Genomic DNA, 17,802 nt, shown 5'->3' with positions numbered 1-17,802 from the left:
ATGCTACTGCACTGGCATGCATCAGTACAGGGTATTGTGAATGCATTGGGGACAGTTAGCTTTTTCTCTATTTAGGCAGCAGAATTTGAAGGATTGGGGCCAAAAACTGGATGGCTAGAGCTTTTTATGACAATCTTGCACCAGGATCCTTTAACTGAAGTCAGGGCAACGTAATTTATTCTATTTAACCTATGGAGTTTGCAGAGCCTCCTCCCCACCCCATCCCCTCACAGATTTGTAGACTCTAGGTACAGGATGCATTAGTCTAGATTTCTAGAACACAAAGTAAGTGTTAAATGGTCTCAATTTAGCCAATGGAGTTTGGGCACTGGGGCCAGAAACCAGTTTGTACCCGGGCCTAGGCTAGCACAGATATTTAATGCAGTTTTGCCTTGCAAGTTTTGCGCATACCTGTACCACGGCCATACACAAGGCACACCTTACGTCAGCAGTCTGCACACGCGTGCAGTTGGTAGAACTCCCTGCCCCTGCGGTGCAACCCACATGTGAGAGCCGCGCGCCAAGCGCACAAAGACAGGAAAGGCGCTGCGCGGGGCGGGGCTTGGCTCGAAAGAGGCGCACTTTGAATGGCGTCCGGCGGAGCCAATCCCCTCGCCCTGAAGTGAAGCCCTTCTGGGCCAATGGGTGACGGGGAGGCAACGCTTCAGCGAAGGCGGGGCGTCTGGGAGGGGGCCCCGTGCGCCGTGTAATGGAGGCTCAGTGCGCGAGCGGCCATTGAGGAGGCAGGAGCTGCGTGTGTGTACCAAGGGAGGGGGTGGGGCGGCTGCTGGAGGAGTTCGAGCCCCAACTCTTGCCTCCATTTGCGACAGCGGCGTCGGCTCGGCGGCGCGTCCCTCCCTCGCGGCGCGGGGGCCTCAGGGAGGGGGGAGATGGAGATGAAGAAGCGCATCACGCTGGAGTTGAGGAATCGGGCCCCGGAGAAGGTGAGGGGACGTGACGCCCCCCGGCTCCCCATTGCTGAACAGCTGATACATGGCCCGGGGGGCAGCCGCCACGTGGGGCCGGGTGCCTCTGTACTGCGAGGCCGCCGCGTCCCCCCCCCCCCACACACACCTTCCCTCCGCCTCGCGCCCCCAAAGGTTCCTGGGGAGGCTGCTTGTGCACCCGCGTAACCCTTGGCTGTTCCGCAGACCGCTGCTGTGTGTCTCCGCAGCCGACGCCGAGCGCGGCGCTGGATAAGTGGGGCAGTCTGTGCCTGGGATGGGCCCCTTGCCCAAGGCGTTTGGCTCTGTGTGAGAGGGTCCTCGGGGTGACCCGAGAGCAGAAATTAACCCCCACCCTCCCCGGCAGCCCCTTCTCGGAGCTGCGGATCGGGGTCGACCCCATTTGGCGGATCCCTTCTTAGCTTTTTGCCGGCTAGTTCTTGGTTGAATTTAAGGGTGTTTCCCCGTTTGGTGTCAGTGCTGGATTTAGAGTGAGAACTTCTTTCTCCTTTCCCCGCCTTCTCTGCTAACTTAACTCTTGTGCATGGAAAGATGTGGGTCACCCATCATGCTTCAATATCTATAGGTTTGGGGGTGTTTTTTTACGACCCTTCAAGCTAGAGCTGCTTTTTGGGGCTGATGAACACATTGGAATCCGTAACTTTTATGATCCCTCTTCTGGTTGCCATCTCTGCTGTGATTTGCCTTATTTATTTTTAACTTCTACTACGTGGATATTGTAAACAGGTCAGAGTTGCACCGAATCCATTTTAGAAGTATCTGGGTACATGACTGATTTCCTGCAGTCCTTTTCCAGCAATCTGCCAGAGGCAGGCAGTTTTTATAAAACCTCTGTGTAGAATGCTTTCCCCCCTTTCTTTCTCTTCTCGCATTTGGAGCTGTTTATTTTGAATTACATCGTTTTTAGTCTCTTCTTTCTCTTTCCCACCCCCTTCCTTCCCTGAGTTTTCAGCTCTGCCCAGTGAGCGCATGATGGGGTAATGGCACCCTCCTCTCTTTTCCTTGAAATCATACTGCTTATAACCGGCCTTCCTAATGGCTAAAGGCAGATAAGGCGATTGCCGTTAGGTCCTGTTCAGTCATCAGAGACAAGATAGGCTTCTCGTTTGTACCTCCACCCACCAAGCAATAAGGTTCGGTTTTGCGAGGTCATGTACAATAGGGTTCGCTTCTCTGTGCCCGCCATGCAGCTAGAGTCAGGTAGCTCCTTTCTAACTCTGTGATGGGAGTGGACTGGAGGTGTCGAGTGCTGCAGAGAACGCCAGCCCTTGCTGCTGTAACTTAACTTCAAAACAAAAGTCCAGTGGGAATGGAACCTGCTTATAGTGAAACTTTTTTTTCTTTTATAGCGAAGTAGGATGAAAGTCCTGAAGTGCATTGCAATGTGCAGATTGCATGTCAAATACTTTTCTTAACGTTTTATTTCCTCTTCAAGCAGATAAAAGCAATTCTGATCATAACGAACCTCTTCTTAAATGTGGGAGCCCAGGGTGTGTGTTTACACTGTAAGATTCAATTATATGTAGACAAGTGTGTTCCTATAGATTGTCTGAAGGAACTTCAAACAAATGTATTTAACAGAAGTTTAAGGCAACCATTTTCAGGTGATCATACTCATTTATATATTGTGTTCTGCATTGGGAAGGATTTTGCTGCACTCTACTATTTTAGGGGGGTGAGGTGGTTCAGTTAATCTCCTATAGTAATTTCATTGACTGCTGTGTGATCAACCTGCAGCCTTTGCTTCCGTGCTGTTGAACTCAGCCAACGAATGATTTGTAGCTCCAGCAGATGTTTTTGCATTTAGGTCAGTAAGAATGCTATTGACCAGCATGTCTAGGTGCCCCAAGAGTATAAAGTCCAGATAGGTTGATATCAGAAAGTGTTGTTACTTCATGCCAGGCTGAGAGATTGACCTGATTTACAGTAAATGTAGAAGCGCATAAAAACCATTAGTTGAATAAACAATACATATTTTGATAATTTCTGGGCCAGATGTTTTTAAAAGCCTAAATATGCATTTAGATTAGCATAAACATTTAACTGAAGAGACTGGAGTAGCCCCAAAAGAATAGTTCCAGTGTTTTATGAAATTTTTGTTTTTAAGGAAAAATCCTCTACAAACTTTATTTAAAACAATATTGAGGCTTTAGCTCAAACTGACAAAAGTAAGACCAAAGCCAAGATACCACTTGTACTTTCCCCTCTATCTGTAGTGGTGTGAAATAAGGCTTTAAATTTTATACCTCTTATTTGTCTATTTGACCAGTAAGTTGTCAGTCAACAAGTGTGATGTTCTTTAGAGCCACCCTTATTTCAAAGCTGAACTTTACATACTAATATTGGGCTGGATCCTTTTTTTTTGTTTGTTTTTTTTTGCAGCTAGGACATTTAAAATGTCAGAGTTTTGTGGGAAAATGTAGTGCCCATGCCTGTTAAAACCCACAGTAAATGGTATGTAGAAGGTTAATTTGGTGGTCCTATTTACCCTTTCTCATAATATAAGACATTCTGTGAAATAGAGTAACACATTTAAAACACATAGAAGAAAATGCTTAATGCATAATTAACCTGTGTAACTCACTGCCACAAGATATTGAGGCAAAGAGCTTTTAGTAGGATTTGCAAAAGGATTAGGTTCTTTTATGGGTAATGAGAATATCCAGTTAAATTGGTAGAATTAACAAAATTTGGGGATATTAAATGTTCATGGTATAAGCTAACCACTTAAGTGATGGGTTTAAGGAAGAAATTTCCTTTATTGGTATATTATTCCTTAATTGTCCAATGTGCATGGGGTTTCTTGCACCTTCCTCTGATGCATCTGGCACTGTCCTTTATCTGAAATAGGATATTTTATCTGATAAACCATTGAGCTGATCTGGTTTTGCAATTCCTATGCTTCTAGCCATATAAAGGCCCACGTGCATCATTGTGGTTGTGTTATCCAGAGCCATATATTTCTGACCATTAACATGCTAAAATTTGCCTCTTACATATTTTCCTTTTTATGACCATGCTTCAAACTCTCTTGCTGCAAATATATGCTATGTACTTTTTTAGTAGGTTGGCAATGTTAATTGTGGTGACTGTAGGCCCCGATAACTTCAGTTTTTGCTTAAGTGCAAAATAAAACATGTTGTCTTAATGGTTTAATTCTTCAAGCTGTTGGTTTAGATAAAGTTCAGTGTGCTTAAAGGTCTTCATTAACCTGAAGAGTGACTTTATGTTCTGTTTGAAGGTGACAGAGTTGGTGCTTGATAACTGTCGATCCAGCAATGGTGAAATTGAAGGCCTGAATGAGTCATTTAAAGAGCTAGAGTTTCTCAGCATGGCCAATGTAGAACTGACATCACTGGCCAGACTCCCCACCTTAAGTAAGCTCCGAAAGGTATGTATCTCTAGACTTTAAAGACTGTTAGTCTTTAAGGTGCCACCGGACTCCTTGTTGTATTTGTGGATACAGACTAACACAGCTACCCCTCTGATGCTTGGTGTCTCTGGACTAAAAGTCAGTTAGCTTTTGCCAAATTTATACACCTCTTTATGTAAAAATCTTTGGTTAACACAGGTTCTTGTACCCTTTCAGTATTGACAATCACATTTGCATCATATTGAAATGTCTTACTAGAATGTCTTTGCAGGGCTTTGAAATGATACCAGTCTAAACTTTTCAAGATTTAAAATTGGTGTGGGTATTTTTAAATTATGTTCAAATTATTCTTGTCCAAGAATTCTTGGAACAATAAGTGGCTTATCTATTCAACACTAGAAATTAGGGTCTGGTATAGCCTTCTCATGATATTAGCATTTTCATTGATGCTGTGGCTTTTAATTAATTATTTTATTAATCAAATACACCCATAATATTTATACAAAGTCATTAATGTGTGTACTCTATCATGTGCATCATTAATCTAAAAATGAGATCTGAGATCCTGAACTTAATTGCTTCAAATTTGAAATTATCCTTCGTAATTTCTGTAAACTTCAAAGTAGTCTTTCAAACAGAGATTGACAATTTGAGTACCGATTAATGTCTGAGGCAATGATCAAAAGTACAATATTACTTTTTACTTTTACAGTTAGGTTAAAGATATTTCATGCAATTGAATGGAAAGAGAGGGGGGCTGAGGATGAGATATATTAGGTGAAAACCCAGCTCCAGAGTATGAAACACAGGTTCCACTGGAGTAACTCAGCGTTTCACCCATGACTAATGAACCAGGATTTTGCCCATTATGTCTAAATAAAACCTGTACAAAGATCTAACATCAGGTTTCACTTCCTGCTGAAAATCTAAGGTCCCAATCCTGAAAACATTTAAGCACATGATAAACTAACTGTGCTAAGTGTGACTAGTCCCGTTGTAGTCAATGGGACCACACAGGCTTCAAGTGAAGGATGGGGACCCAAGTATGAAACTTCTTAATGAATTATCTGAACCAGGCACATAGTAAAGTGCTGTGGAAATAAGTAATATGTTAGGCTTTGGAAATACGTACACATCAATATAGGTTCCTTTTGTTTTAAGCAAACTTTATTTTATGTAAGTAGTCTGAGGCTTTTATGGGTTATACAGGAAGTCAGGTGGTCTTGTGATGCATTTATTGTTATAATAAAATACAAGCTCTTAATTTCGATAGCAGTGAAATCAACCATCTAATGATCCAATTTTTGTGTATGGTAGTTGGAATTGAGTGACAACATCATTTCAGGAGGCCTGGAAGTCCTGGCAGAAAAATGTCCAAATCTCACATACCTAAATCTAAGTGGCAACAAAATCAAAGATCTTAGCACTGTGGAAGCCCTTGTAAGTATAAAGTAGTTTCTTTGTTTTTGTTTTTGTGTGTGTGGTTTTTTTAAAGAATTGTAAACCATTGTTAAATCTCTAAATTTAAAAAAAAAGTATCAAAGGTAAAAATAGATCATAATATTGAACACAGTAGTGATTGGTTGTAAGTGGTTGACAATAGGAATGCCTTACAAATACAACAGATAAATGCAATAAATGGTGTTTAAGCTAGTGTTACATAGGAGATAAGTAAAATACAAAACAATAATAAACTGGGTGGTTTAGCTGCCTGTGTATAGCTTTAACAAAACTGAAAGGCATCCAGAGAGCAAATTACTGTTTTACTTTTTCCATACATCAGGTTTTTTGCCAGTTCAAGTAACACTTGGGTGTTTTCTTTCTAGATTGTCAGTATCCCAGTCCATCCTATATTGTATAACTCTGCTGTAATAAATTCATCATCCCATAGTTCAATCAAGACAATACTTGAAAATTTACTATCGGAAGCTATCCTGTGTTAGCAGTGGCATGGACCAGATCAGAGGTTGTCAAACTGTGGTCTATAGTCAGTGTAGCACTGGCTATCTATATATTGCTGATCCTCCTTGGCTTTCAGTTGCTAAAATACACTGAAAGAAACTAAAAATACAATAATTACTTGCCTAATAACTTTTCTATGTAAGCAATAATAGTTGTCACAAGAATGTTAAGTGACTGTGAGTGGGAGGTGTCCATGAAACTATCTTTGAAGAGGGGTTCTGTAATATGGGAAAAGTTTGGGAGTCACCTGTACTAGAATTCTTTAAGCTTATCTGGAAGATCTGTTAGTGTGCACCCTGGCTTGCTGCACACCAGCTGGTGTTATGGACTCTTCCACGGAGCACTAAAAGTTCCATAGTGTGTTTTGATGTAATGACCCCTTTAACTGCAGGATCAAAGCCACTCTTGGGTAGCTAAAAAACAGGAAAAAGTCCCATCTTTCTTCCTTCCAAGTTTATAGGAGAAATAGGTTGATTAGCTCCTAGGGGTTGGCTTGTGTCAGTGAGTAGTTTTGTATTTGTGTAGAAACTGAGGGGTAAGCTAAGTTGAAGAAATAAATCTTAAGGTGTAAGTTCCACAGAGTAGGTCCAGTGCCTGTCTAAATTCTGTTTTCTGCTCTTGCAAGCCACCTCCTGAATAGTTTCACTCTTCTCGTGGAACATAGCTGTTAAGAAAGATCATGGATGCAGAGGGACAGGTGATATCTGTGACCTTATGGGGCGCTTCTTTAATTATCAAAACAGAGACTTTATACTGAACTCTGTATAGAAAGGGAATCATTGCAGAGAATGGATGACCAAGGTGGTGAGTACAAAGTAAATTGTGTAGCTGGATACACAGCCTATTATGTTTAGGCTAAGGCTTGCAACTTGACAAAGGTTCAGGGTACCAAGTAGTTTCTGTGTGTTAACTGGAAGAAAAAGATGAGTACTCTTAATTCTTCATTTTCAGCAAAATCTTAAAAACTTGAAGAGTCTCGACTTGTTCAATTGTGAGATCACAAACCTGGAGGATTACAGAGAAAGCGTTTTTGAGCTGCTTCACCAAATCACATACCTAGATGGATTTGATCAGGAAGATAACGAGGCACCTGATTCAGAAGAAGAGGAAGATGAGGGTAATTTTTCTAAATGTGCTATAGCTGTATAAAATATACTTTCTAGTCTCAACTTTAGATATTGATGATATAGTTACTCTTGGACTGAAGTAGCACAATGTCATAAGCTACATTTTTGCAGTATAGCTCTGTAGCATTCACTCATTCAAATGATGCTTATGCTGAGTTACAATAGGAAGAATTGGAGTCAGAACATAGTCAAGAATGTTGTGCAATTCTTGTTAAATGAGAGAGACTTTTACTTGAGTAAAGATATGATTACATTAAAAATAATAAACGAGCCAGCGGTAATCCATTTTGTTAATGAAAGCTTTTTGCAGGAGGGTTTTCTCACTTCATATCTGATCTATGTGGAAATTATATTTCAGTAAGCATACTTGTATCACAGGAGTAGAAGTCAACAGACAGGAGGCCTGTAGCAAAGCTAGTATTGGAATCCCCTTGTGACCTCGAGCATCCCTAAAGTGGGGATACCACCTTCTTCATTGCTATTGAGGGCTAATTCATTAATGTTTGTTTATAAATGGTTCTGAAATTAGATGGAAGGCTCTGTAGAAGTGCAAAGTTATCACAATTTCTGCACTGATTTCAACGCAAGGATGGAAGGTAGCAAGCCTTTCTTTAAATACTGTTAACTTTTCGGACCATGATCACTAAAGCTATGAAAGACATCTGAAATGTTTGTTTCACATAGAGCTGTTCATGAGTGTCTCCGTGTTGCTATTCTGGTGGATTGTACTTTGGCTTTAGATTACATCTGTCGTCATACTTAAATCTGAGTTGTGTTCTTTAAGAGAATTTCACCAAAGAGAAGCTAAATGTGTCAAATCCTCTAGTTTGAAAATGTAAACAACGGATAAGTAAATGTAACAGTATCTGAAAATCTCTTAATGGGCATCAACCAGAAATTTTGTAAATTAAAAAAAAAAAAAGTTTAAAAAGTAGTTTCAGATACTAAACCTGTCCCTAAATTCCACCTGCCAGCCTTTGTGGTTCACACTTATATTTAAAATGTCTTCCCTGTAGCTGCATAAAATACCCTATACAGAACTGCCTATTTGAGAGAAATTGTCAAAGTGGCTATGTGCTGCTGCAAATGTACAAAATAAAAATGAGATCTCTTCTCTAATACAGTTCTAACTGTAGGCATTTCCTGGAACAAATAGGAAGTAAAAGTCATTCAAGGGTATTGTGTTAAGCTGGCTGTCCTTTTAAATTTTAGACCTTGATCTATGTGCAGCAGATACCCCACAGCCCCCTTTCCCTCTGACTTCTCTGAGGATTGCTGCAGGCTTAGGGATCTGCATTTGCAGAAGAGTCGCTTGAAGGATCAGGGACCTTGCCCTATCACCCTTGGTATCTAAATGCTTGTTAAGTTAGTGTTTATACATTTATAGTCTTCATATATTTTAAATATACTCTTTTCTCCAGAATGCTCTCCATTTTTTAAAACTTCTGGAGAAGACCTTGTTACCAAGTTGTCTTAGATTTTTGGGAAGCATGTAAAATGAGTTTATGAACAAATCATCACGTTTTAAGTGAGGATATATGGAACTATTTCCTTTCTTTCAGAAGGAGATGAGGATGATGATGAAGATGAGGATGAAGCTGGTCCACCAGGAGAGTATGAAGAGGATGATGATGAAGATGATGGAGGTTCAGACTTGGGGGAGGGTGAAGAAGAGGAGGAGGAAGTGGGCCTTTCATATCTGATGAAGGAGGAGATTCAGGTAAATTTATACTTTTTCAGCTACTCAGTCCAAGAAGTTTTAATTTCACAAACTCTGTTTCTGGGGTTTAGGATTTTCATGAGGCAAAATGGCTAAACACAGATGCATTTTGTAGAAACCGATTCTTATAAATCTAGCATTGTATGTAAAGCAACAGACCACTTTAGATTTTGGTGATAAAGTTTTCTCTCTGAAGTATTTAGTCGAGCATAAGTATTGCCTAACAACTAAATATCTCTGCATTTCTCTTTAGAAAAATCAAAGCCATATTCTTAACTTCCATCCCACCACCTAAAATGAAAAAGTCTGCATTTTCTGTAAGCTCAAAAAACAAGACCCTATCTCCCCTCCCCTATGTTGAAATTGTACACTACTACCAACTAAACTGTCAGATTAGAATATTTTTTGGATTAAAGTAGATAACCAATCTTTTTTATAGAAAAAGTGAAAAAATATCCTTGTTCTTGACTACGTAATCTACAGTAGTAACAAGAATAGTCAATGCTACTTTATCTGAGTAACATTAAAATTAAACGGGGGGGGGAAATCAAGCTTTTTGTAACTAATGCTATTTTACATGGGGTGGAATTTTTATCCCCTTGATTCATCGGTAACTCCTCTCAGCACTTCTGCAAGACTAGCATCAAAATTACTACCTTAATTCAAGGATCTCAGAGATCTTTACAATATTCACTCACACAAGCTTATTGAGAAAGGCAGGTATCTCCATTTTAGATGTGTGAACTAAGCACAGGAAGAAGTGAAGTGACCTAATCATGGCTACATGGATCAGTGGCAGTTAGAAATAAAACGCAGGAATGCTGAGTCTTAGTTCTTGTCTCTTCAACTAGACACTTACCCTGTTTTTTGTATGGAGGAAGTGTATTTATTTTTGTTTCTGTATAGAGAAAGTACTCACACTCTTAAGATCTTCTGTACCACATTCAGAACCAAAAGTATTTGGAATACCACCTTCATAACTTTTCAGTGTAGTTATAACAGATTCTTATTTTAATATAGGTTGAATCTCACTAGTCCAGCAGACTCTGGTCTAGCAACATCCGTGGTCTAGCATGATTTTATTTTATGTTTTTTTATGCTTTATCTACTTATTTCCTTGTGCCAATACAGTAAAATTGTGTAACAACACTAACACTTTGTTACGAACAGAGCTGGTAAGCCTTGGCTAGGCGGCGGCGTGTTGTTCCGTTTATTCGCCTTGTCGAGATAAAAATAAAGAGAGACCCGCTCGCTACAATATTGACCTCCCATGGTTCGGCAAATTCTCTGGTTCAGCACCATTCAGGTCCTGAGGGTGCCGGACTAGAGAGGTTCAACCTGTATTAATCTTCAAACCATCCTGCATGCCACATGACTGCTGTGTATATACTACCAGTGATACATAGACCACAGTTTGAGAACCACAGTTGTTTGGTGGTCTTCATTTTATTAATCATAATGAAGTGTTTATAGAACTTTCAGTGCTTTGTATAGTCTTACAGAATTCTGTAACCTTTTATCAGAGCATTGAGATTTTGAGGAGGTAATGGCTGAAAGTCATTACAAGAAGGTAGAACTAAGTTTGATTTGAGGAGTTGAATAAGAACCTTTTGGAAATTCCTCTGGAGAATGGCCAAACAAAGGTTTGGAAAGAGAACAGAAATTCTTCAATGTTAAAATCTTCAGTAAGTCAGTAGCTTCTGTATACCGTTGCTTTTGGGCAACAAGGAATTACAGTATGCATTAAAAAGGGCTTTAGAGGAGTTGGAGACCATGGTAGCACAACAGAGCTAGATAGTGAGGATGCTTTTTATTTGCTACTGATAAAGTGGCCTATATTGAGCATGCAGTTCGGGAAGTTCAAACTGGTCAGATTTTTATCATATTTTGGAGAGCATAAATGAGGGCTAGAATCAGCCAAATTCTATGTCATTTAAACCAGACCTTTAAATAAGTAGCCTAATTCGAAGCTTCCCTTATACATTCAGCAAGAGCTTGTCTTAAATTTTTTGTGTTTAAAGACAAAATTATAGATAAAATTTTAACTGTAATGCCTTCAAATTTTTACCAGATGGTATAATAAATTAACGTGTATAACATTAGCAGTTACTGCTTTAGCAAATAATGTTCAGTTTTTCATCAAATCTTGCTGTACTGCAGAGATCTCACAACATTGTGTGATCTTGTCTGGGGTTTGCAGTAACAAGTTGGTCCAATTGAAGCCAATTTGCCAACTGCAAACCTGAAAGAGCAACTTACTTCTCATTTACTGTTTTTTTCTTTATTGACATAGTAGCAAAAAATTAGATCTGTTCCTAGTTCATCTATTGCTGCTGCCATAGTTTCTCCACATTTTTTCACAATCCTCTATTTCCGTGACATTTTGATGAAAGCTTATTTGTTGTACTGTCTTGCTCTTCCTTAATGTATCATTTTGTAAATTCCTGGTGGCATCACAAACTATTGATAAGTGGGAAGTAACAAGAAAAAACTCAGACTACAGACCAAATTCTGATTTTTATATATCTGTGCAACCCAGATAAGTGCAACATAGAGAAGAATTTGGCCTCCTGTCTTCACACAGCTATAGTAAAAAAAACCTGAGAGAAAGTAAATACAGAATGTGATCACTAAACAGAATAAGTGCTTTGTTTAGAGAAAACTGAAGTATAGGCTGCTTAAACTAACCCTAGATATACTGCAATTTTTAAATATCTGATTAAATATTTCATATTGTGAAGGATGAAGAGGATGATGATGACTATGTTGAAGAAAGAGGTGATGAGGAAGAAGGTAAGTTTCACTAATTGTGAAAGTAGCATGTTTCAGAACCCTTCTGAATTGATTCTTTCAACTTCTGTAATTTAGGAGGTTGAGACTGGCGGTCCATTAGTATAAATTATGTCTGTCTAGCTGGTCTGTTTGAAGGTATGTAAACACAGGGAAAGAAGGTATCCTGATATGGACTTATGAAAGATTTCACAAGTTAAGCATTTAGCTGAGCAGCCATGTATTACTTCATATGCTATCTCTTTTCCCTTAACCAGTATATCTTAACACTTAACTTTTGAGTAAAAATGAACAAAAACAATTTTCTAAGCATTTTTATAGAAATATTTTAGTGCCCTAAAGTGTAAAGGGGAAAGTTGCCAAATGAAGGAGCTACAGAAATCTAACTTCCTAAGGTAGGGCTGTTGCATAAACTTCGTTTATCGCAGGTTTAAAAGAGGTTCATTAATAATGCATCAGAAGTGTCTGAATTCCCTGGTTAGGGCTTAAAAGCAGCATTTTTGGGACCCCCGCAAAGCCCTCCCTTACTCCCACCCGCCATGGCATCTGCATAAAATATTTTAAGGAGGTGTCATTTAAGAAAAAACAAAACCCAATGTCCTGTTTAAGGGCTGCATGCTTAAACTCATTAGTTGGATTTTTTTTCCCATCTAGTTTCTTTCAGTAGCTTCTTAAAGAGTTTAAGTAAAATTCCATACATTAATGTCTTATGTAGTTCCTATAAATATAGACAAAGGCTTGGAAATAGATGTTTGAGGAAAAAGAGTTCTGTTTGACTTCATCTCGAGACCTAAGAACGTTGAGAATATAAACAAGCAAAGTGACAAGCTGCCTTGTAACTAACAAAAATAAAGGAAATTCATCCTACTTGGAGAATATATTGGTACTAAGTGTATTGCTAGTATTGAGGAATAGTGGTATGTCATACTTTTAGAGGGAATGATCTCAAGCTCTGTCTGTTGAGAATGCTGCGTTTTCTTTGCATGGTACAAATGGGATACCTCTGTATACTCATGTATACAATAAGTATGAAAAGAATCAACCAGAGAAATTGGGTAAGCCTTACACTTAATAGGCAGAGGCTACAAACAAACTGCCAATCAAAAGGCAAATAGACAAAAGCAGTGGCAAAAAAAGGAAAACTTTGGATTGTACCCTTCTCTCACTTTAGAGTGTCTGTTTAGATTTCAAGATGTTCAGGGCAGGGACCAGTCATTTTATGTTTATAAAATGCCCAGCATGTTTTTGGATGCTAGATTGATTAATAATAATAATAATAGTTCTGTTAGTGGCAGTAGTGTAATCCTGCTACTGTGTAGTAAACATCTACATACTGTGATGGGTTGGGTGACTTACTTACGTGGTTCTGCTCATTTTCAGTAAGGACTGGCCAGATTTAGAGAGATTTACAGGGTGAAAAGATTCTTGAGTTTTTGTGTAGCCCTTTGAAGCCAATTTCTTTATTAAATGTAGACTAGTAGACAAATTCAAAAATTCCTGATTGCATTAGTGGACTTTTGTTCTACGCGCTTGACTTAACTGAATACCTCTTTGGAAATTTGTACTCTGGATTTTAAAATCACTGATATTGAACTATGCAGTGTCGTAGCCGTGTTGGTCCCAGGATATTAGCGAAAGGTGGGTGAGGTAATATCTTGTATTGCTTCAACTTCTGTTGGTGAGAGACGAGCAGCTTTCAAGCTTACACAGAGTTCTTCTTCAGGTCTGGAAAACGTACTCAGTATGTCACAGCTAAATACAAGGTGGAACAGGTTGTTTAGTATAAGGAATGTCCCTTGAAATGTGCATTAATTAAAGACTCATTCAAGGTGTTAACGGTCCACTTCATCTTATTTACCATGACAGTAAAGCAGCCAGTGAGGATGTTTAAATGGCCAGAAAATGATTCTGAGAATGTCAAATCTTAAATTTTTCAAATTGCATTTCATATTTTGGCCACAAGAGTGCATAATAGGCCACTTGGATTAATTATTGCCACATTTTTTGTATGAAACTGTTGAAAATTAAGAAAAGTAAGTTAGTAAAAGCAAAATCAGGTTAAATGTGTCCTCTCTCCATTTTAAATCTCTATATAATCTGGTTTACTGAATATGTAACTTGCAGTCCAGACATGAAAGGATTCAGATGTACATCAGACTGAAGAATAACCTGTTTCCAGTATGAAATGTAGTATATTCAGTTTGAGTATTCATCTTAATATGGCTCACCTAAGTTACTCAGAATAAATAAGAAACTGGTTGTTTCAAAAAGATCCATCAGCATCACAAAGATGTATAGTAATGAGTGCATATAAGAAGAAAAAATATAATTTGAAGTAGTCTGCTAGTTTTTGTAGGTAAGAGCACAACACAAGTTAACTTCTTGATGTTTAAATTGAGTGTAATCAAATATATACAAACTTCTTTTTCTCAGCAGAGGGTGTCCAAGGGGAGAAGAGGAAACGAGATCCTGAAGATGAGGGCGAGGAAGAGGATGATTAAGTCACTATAGAAATAAATAGGACCAGAGTCTTTAAGTTACAGAATACGCAATAGTGATCATGCAGATCTGTATGTCTCCATGTACCATAGATGTCCTTACAGAAGATAACATGTTAACTTTTTATAGGAAAGGTGTGGTTTTACTATTTTTGCCCTTTTTATCATTCCAAATAAGATGTAATAGCCTGGTAGTGAACATATGTAGAAAACAACTTTCAACCCTATAATCACTGAACCCATTGTCAAGTTTTCCCCTAGAATTTTATTTGGACTTCTTTTGTTTTATACAAGCTTGCAGTGTTTGTCATTATTAGTCCACAATTAAAGACAGACTTTTACATGGGTTTAGTATGGTGAATTTCATTTAAGATTTTAAAATTGTATGTAAACTGAAATCAAAGATGCTGTAATGTGATAAAGTCAACAGTCTATTTCAAATGAAAAGTTGGTTAAAACCAATTGAGCTGACCACAGGTCCTACTTGGAATCAACTTGATTATTTTAACTTTTTTAAAAAAAAAAGTGACCTGTGAATTATTTGGTGATGGGGGAGCTTATGCCCTCTTTTACTGTGTTATTACTTATGAAGAAGGCCTAAACAGGTTTAAGGCCTAGTTTTCCCTGTTTATTCTGAATATCAACTGTGTTGGAGGACTTGTTGGATATGTTTGAGGATGTATATTAGCTCTCATGCTTTAATTGAAGTGGAGGAGATGTGGCATCCTTAACAAAGGCTTGCTTTCTCCAGAATGTTTAGTCATTGAAGTTATATAGGTATTTCAAACAAACTAAAAAACAATCCAAAGTTTTTAACAGTCTAACCAAAACTCCCTATCCCTCTTACTTGCTCAACTTTCACTCACTTGGCTCTTGTTATGTTGTCATTTCATTAGTTCCCCAATTATCGTAGTCTTTTTGAGGTGAGACAGGACCTGAATTTCTAATGTAAAAACAAGCAGGTATTCCCATCAAACACACTTCTAAATTTAAAAAACCCCCAACCTTTTAAAGCCTTTATAAAACATAAAAAGGCAAAAAATGAGTGTGAGATCGATTCTCTCATCTTTGCAGGTCACTTTTAAAATTTTTGTGTCGTTGCAGCTAAATCATTAAAGGCCCCATTTCAACAGTAAATAGTTCTTAGTTTTCTGTCTTGGAAAGCTGTGGCAACTTATTCCACTTCACATAGTCGGTTGCAAGTGCAGAAGATATGCAGGCCAGGCTTTTCTTTGGCAGACTGTTAATTGTGACTAGTAGATCTTAAATTCTGCCCCAGTGGATTATCTCACTTCCCATTTGAGCCAATGCAAAATAGAAGTTCAGAGACACAGCACTCCTCTTTTGCAGTTGTAATTTGGATTTCAAACAGGCATCTCAATGCAACACTAACTTGCATTGTTTCAAATAGATACTCAACCAAATATCACACACAGCTTTATTCAAGAGACTCTATTTTTTTATTATATATCTTTCTTGGCTGACAGTAACTGTGTTTAAACTGTGGAAAGATACGTGAGGTATTTCCTGGACCTGTATAGTGGAGTCACCCATATAGTACAGTTACCTGTAAATATTTAATAAGGCGTTTCACATACTGGCAGACTTTAAGGCTATGTCTACACCATGAGTTAAGGGTGTGATTTCCAGCTTGCATATGCATACTTGTGCTAGCTCTCATTGAGCTAGCATGAGTATAAATAGTATTTAGCACGGCTTAGCTGTGCTGAGTATGTACCCGTAAGGTTCAGGTGGGTTTGTACTCGGCACTGCTAAACCATATTGTTGTGCTACTGTGGCTGAACTACTGAGAATCACAGTCCTAGCTTGTATAGACACAGCCTAAATGTAATGATTCCTGAATCAAGTTAAGACAAACCGCATGAGCAAAGAAGTCCACAAAGCCCAATTTCTTGGGGTTTTTTTTCTGTTTTTTTCTTAATAGAGCCGTAAATCATAGTTCATGTGGTTGTAAAGCAGAGCCAACTTTTAAAGACATTTGAATGGAATGTATGAGACAGTTGGCAAAAGATTTGGAAATATATTGATTAAATGGGTTAAACTTTTAAATGGATATCTGTAGAGACACTAGAAAAGTAATTGGTGAAACAACATTTGCAACCACAATCCAAGTTCCTATGTTTGTTTGTATGAATATTAAATGAATTAAAAATCTTAATTAAGTGCACACCCCTTCTTTCATTATGGAGGCTCTGTGTTCAAAGCAGTTGCTTTGTATTCATCTTTACTATCTCAAAGTTTTTCCCCTATGTTTGTCTTTGAATGTTAACTTTTTTAGTCTCAGCAAATGATAAAACCTTCCTATTTACAAATATGTACTTAAATCTCTCAATGTAAAGATTATACTAGACTGTCTTATACTGAGGCATACACAAATTGTACTTAAATACAGCGTTAAACTGAAATTTAAATTAAGAGATTTTTGATGGAAATTACTAAAGTTATCAACAGTCTTGTTTCAGTCAGCAAGTCTACCTTAAATCATTCAAGGTTATAAAGGTTAAACTATTTAATTACCTTTGGAGGGTTTAGTAGATCCTTCCATAAAACATGCAGGCTTACATTTTTTAAAACAGTTCACAATGTGGTGCATCAGCTGCTGGTAACAAAAGTCTGAACCTCACATGCAACTATGACTTGCTAAGTAATTTTTGTCTTTTCCACAGTGTTACCATTTTAAATAAAGTTTCCTCATTTGCCAGTCAGCTTGACACATAACCAAGATAGTACAGCTTTTTTGTTTGTTTTTTTAAGGTAACACACAGAGCCTCCAGATACCTGAAAATTTTTTTGCTTGGTGGGTGGTCTTTTCATGCAAATATGTAAGGGTGGGTTTTATATTTTGTAGAGGTTTTTGTCCTATTTTAATGCTCTTTGTATGGCAGTATGTATATAGTGTGTTCAGTTCCTTATCAAACCCTTTCCTTAAAAACTTTGAAGTAATTGATTTTGTGCAACTGTGTTTTGAATAAAGCCATGACAGTGTTAAATAAATAATAAAAAAAAAAACCCTGCAGCACTCTTCTGATGACTTTTAGTTGTAACAAAATGTGTTTCTTCCCCATGTGTGCTGTACATTTTAAATTAAAGTTTTTCAAACTGAATTATTTCAAATAAATTGAAAATTTATTGTTGTATTGGATTAATTTTCTAGCATATAGCTTCCATTCAGTAGCTGCATTTTTTGTTTGTATCAGAGGAATAAGCAGTATTTGCTATTTCCCAGTATTGTTCTCAGTTAATGGAAACTTACTGTACTTTTATTATAACCGCAACTACCTGTCCTTGTAAAGTTGTTATTGAAGTAATAGCACTTCCCTCAAGTTTTAAAATACATTAAGTGTTG

General features: G+C 38.1%; 1 protein-coding gene across 2 annotated transcripts; it reads left to right on the top strand.

Moving 5' to 3' along the window:
• The first annotated feature begins 710 nt into the window (after positions 1-710).
• Positions 711-17,598, top strand: ANP32E (acidic nuclear phosphoprotein 32 family member E). Of its 2 annotated transcripts, none has more exons than XM_084613408.1 (7): positions 711-944; positions 4,207-4,356; positions 5,656-5,778; positions 7,252-7,417; positions 8,990-9,147; positions 11,889-11,940; positions 14,374-17,598. In XM_084613408.1, exons 1-7 carry the CDS (start codon positions 891-893, stop codon positions 14,436-14,438), a joined length of 768 nt encoding a protein of 255 aa, XP_084469534.1. In that variant the 5' UTR covers positions 711-890; the 3' UTR covers positions 14,439-17,598. The 2 variants fall into 2 exon arrangements, with proteins under 2 accessions (XP_084469534.1, XP_084469533.1); XM_084613407.1 differs by having other exon boundaries at positions 712-944; positions 14,371-17,598.
• The last annotated feature ends 204 nt before the right edge of the window (positions 17,599-17,802 follow it).

The sequence above is a fragment of the Lepidochelys olivacea genome (genome assembly GCF_965140295.1).
Source record: "Lepidochelys olivacea isolate rLepOli2 genome assembly, chromosome: 24".
NCBI lineage: Eukaryota > Metazoa > Chordata > Testudines > Cheloniidae > Lepidochelys > Lepidochelys olivacea.
Note: the sequence above shows the minus strand (reverse complement) of the source record. Positions and strands in the feature narration are given on the sequence as shown.

What these genes read in the sequence shown, in the direction of transcription:
- ANP32E (XM_084613407.1), top strand. Translation starts at nt 891, where the DNA reads ATGGAGATGAAGAAGCGCATCACGCTGGAGTTGAGGAATCGGGCCCCG. An exon ending in TGATGAAGGAGGAGATTCAG is followed by an intron (nt 9,148 to 11,888) that starts GTAAATTTATAC and finishes CATATTGTGAAG; the next exon opens with GATGAAGAGGATGATGATGA. An exon ending in AAGAGGTGATGAGGAAGAAG is followed by an intron (nt 11,941 to 14,370) that starts GTAAGTTTCACT and finishes TCTTTTTCTCAG; the next exon opens with CAGAGGGTGTCCAAGGGGAG.